The sequence below is a fragment of the Oryctolagus cuniculus genome, chromosome 5 (assembly GCF_051225735.1).
Source record: "Oryctolagus cuniculus isolate XC-2025 breed Fujian yellow rabbit chromosome 5, ASM5122573v1, whole genome shotgun sequence".
NCBI classification, from domain to species: Eukaryota; Metazoa; Chordata; class Mammalia; order Lagomorpha; family Leporidae; genus Oryctolagus; species Oryctolagus cuniculus.
Window position 1 is genome coordinate 170,389,810 of NC_142871.1, and position 2,406 is coordinate 170,392,215.

Sequence of the window (2,406 nt, forward strand, 5' to 3'; positions counted from 1 at the left end):
TAGAGTCAAAACAACTATGGCCTTGGGGCTTCCCATACTTCTTTTCCCACTGACCAAGGCTGAGAAAACACCAGGTGGAAGCTTGTTGTTAGCACCTAAGTTGCCTGCTACATGACCAGGAGCTTGATTGGATGAAGGCGCGTGATCACCTTTATGGTTGGACAAGGAGCGCATGGACTGTGCGTGATCAGGCACCCGACTGGAGCACCGCCGCATGGACTGTAGCATGGACTAAGCTTGCTTACATGCTTCTGCAATGTTATACTATATAAGCTGTTTGTGATATGGTACGGGAGCTTCCCCTTTCTTTCGGAGCTCCCCTTGCTCAAGGGTTTCTCTTTCTATCCTGTTTAAATAAAAGTCTACTGAAGACCGATCAGCTGGAAGCAGTGTCATTCCTTTGCGGGCAAGGGAGCGACACCACGTCCATCTGAGAAGTGAACCAGCATACGGAAGATCTCTCTCTTTCTTTCTCTCTCTCTCCCTCTCTCTATAACCCTTTTAAATAAATTAATTAATCAAAGAAAGAGACAGAGACACAGAGTCAAAGAGCATAAATACATATAGTCTCTTTATCTCTGTTACCCATTTTTCTTTGTGAAACAAAGAAACAAATGTGCAAGCAAGGAGATAAAAGCCCTGTGACAGGGATGGCAGAATTGGAGAATGGGAAGACTATTTCCAGGTTCCTGGATCTGCAGAACCAGCTTGGATTGCCTGCACCAGACTTTTATTAAAGTCTGTTTTTATAAGCCCTTATAAACTTCGTGTTTTTGTGCAGGCTCAGAAAGGCAATCCCTGGCGAAGTCATTATGGAATCAGTTGCCTGCATTTCTCTGAGACCACCAGCATTTACCAATATGAACATCCCTGCTGATCAGGACAAAGGGGCTGACACAGGCATAACTGAGTCCTAGAAATATTTGAATATTTAATATTGTGGAATCCCTGGTCAGGGTGGACCCTGTGTAGAAGGAGAAAATGAAATCTGTCCAATAGGAGAACAGGAAACAGGTCATGAGAACGAGAGTGCTCTGAGTAGCTCTGACCTCTGGGCTGGAATGTTTTGCAGTCCTGAAGCTCTGGAGGTAGAGGACGTGCTTGTGATGTTTGTACAGACGGAGAGCCATGTGCCCACTGCTCCAGCCCATGGCACTCTGAAAGGTGAGGTCCCGAAGGGCCATGAGGGAGAGGAAAAGCCACCTGACTATTCGCCCAGCTGGTAGCATGTAGCAATATTCAGCATACATTCTAACTCCAGACCCGTTCACGCTGTTGACTGCTGTGATGTAGTGGAGCAGGTTAGAGCTTATGAGAAGACTAAAGACCCAGAAGAGGAGGAGGTAGGGAAGAAGTTGCCAGGCAGTGCGGGGTTTGAGCTTTCTCCACCAGGTGGTCCTGGGACTGACAGTGACAGCCTGGACTACACTGAGGAGGCAGGTGGTGCAGATGGAGAGGCTCCGAGCCACCCTGTTCAGGTACATCACAGCTTTACAAACAATGTCACCTAGGAAGTTACTGAAATAAATGACAGTGGCTATGTCTCTGATCCCTGTGGTGCAAATAATGAGTATGCTTGAAACAGCCAAGTGGATGAGCATAAGGCCTGTGGGTTTTTTCTCAGACCCAATGACTAATGTACACACATATCTCACAAGCACAAGGAAGTTCCCCACAACTCCAGGTCCAGTGAGAGAAAAGAAGATTATTCTCTGGATGATGTCGCTCCACCTCATTTTCTAAGTTCAGGAACAGAACTAGGGAAACCTTTCAAGGAACACAAATAAGTAAAAATGACCAAGGGCAGGCCTGTGCATTATCTCTGTTTTTACTGAAAAGAACAGAATCTGAAATATGTACGTGTCCATAGTTCTCTCCTCTTCCTTTCTCCCTTTCTTCGATCTTACTCTGTTGACGCAGAGATGGTAATAACTACAATTTAATGCACGTTTTATGTTAGTGCATCACCTGCATTTTCATAAGAGCCTTCTGTGTGTCCCTCATGTCCAGATGAACATGAGGATTTTCCCCAATCACTGCACAAGTGCAAGGTCCTCTGTCAGCTCTAAGCCATGATCCTGAGGAACTTCTTTTCACGGCTCACACTCAACAGCTGACTCAGCTGGGCTGTGCTGCTGCCCGTCTCCCATCCTTGCTACCACCCCTCAAATGAGTATTGGGAAATAAGCCAGGCACAAAAGAAACACCACATATTCTCAGTCGTATGAGGAAGCTAAAATGTACATCTCAAACAAGTAGAGAATAGAAAAGCAGTTCCCAGAGGCCAGGAAGGGTGTATGGGGGTTTAGGGAGTGGAGAGAGAAGGGTTGTGGGTAGAAGGGTGCAGGTGAATAGCAGGGGGTAACTTTTAGTGTTTTATTGAATAACAATGTATCTGTGATTGAC

The 2,406-nt window shown here is 46.0% G+C and overlaps 1 protein-coding gene across 1 annotated transcript; it reads right to left on the minus strand.

Annotated features, from left to right (window-relative positions):
- Positions 1 to 818: 818 nt before the first annotated feature.
- On the minus strand, positions 819 to 1,736 carry ORYCUNV1R1646 (vomeronasal 1 receptor oryCunV1R1646). The gene is given in 1 exon segment (NM_001167329.1): positions 819 to 1,736. A coding segment is annotated over 1 exon segment (918 nt).
- Positions 1,737 to 2,406: the final 670 nt, after the last annotated feature.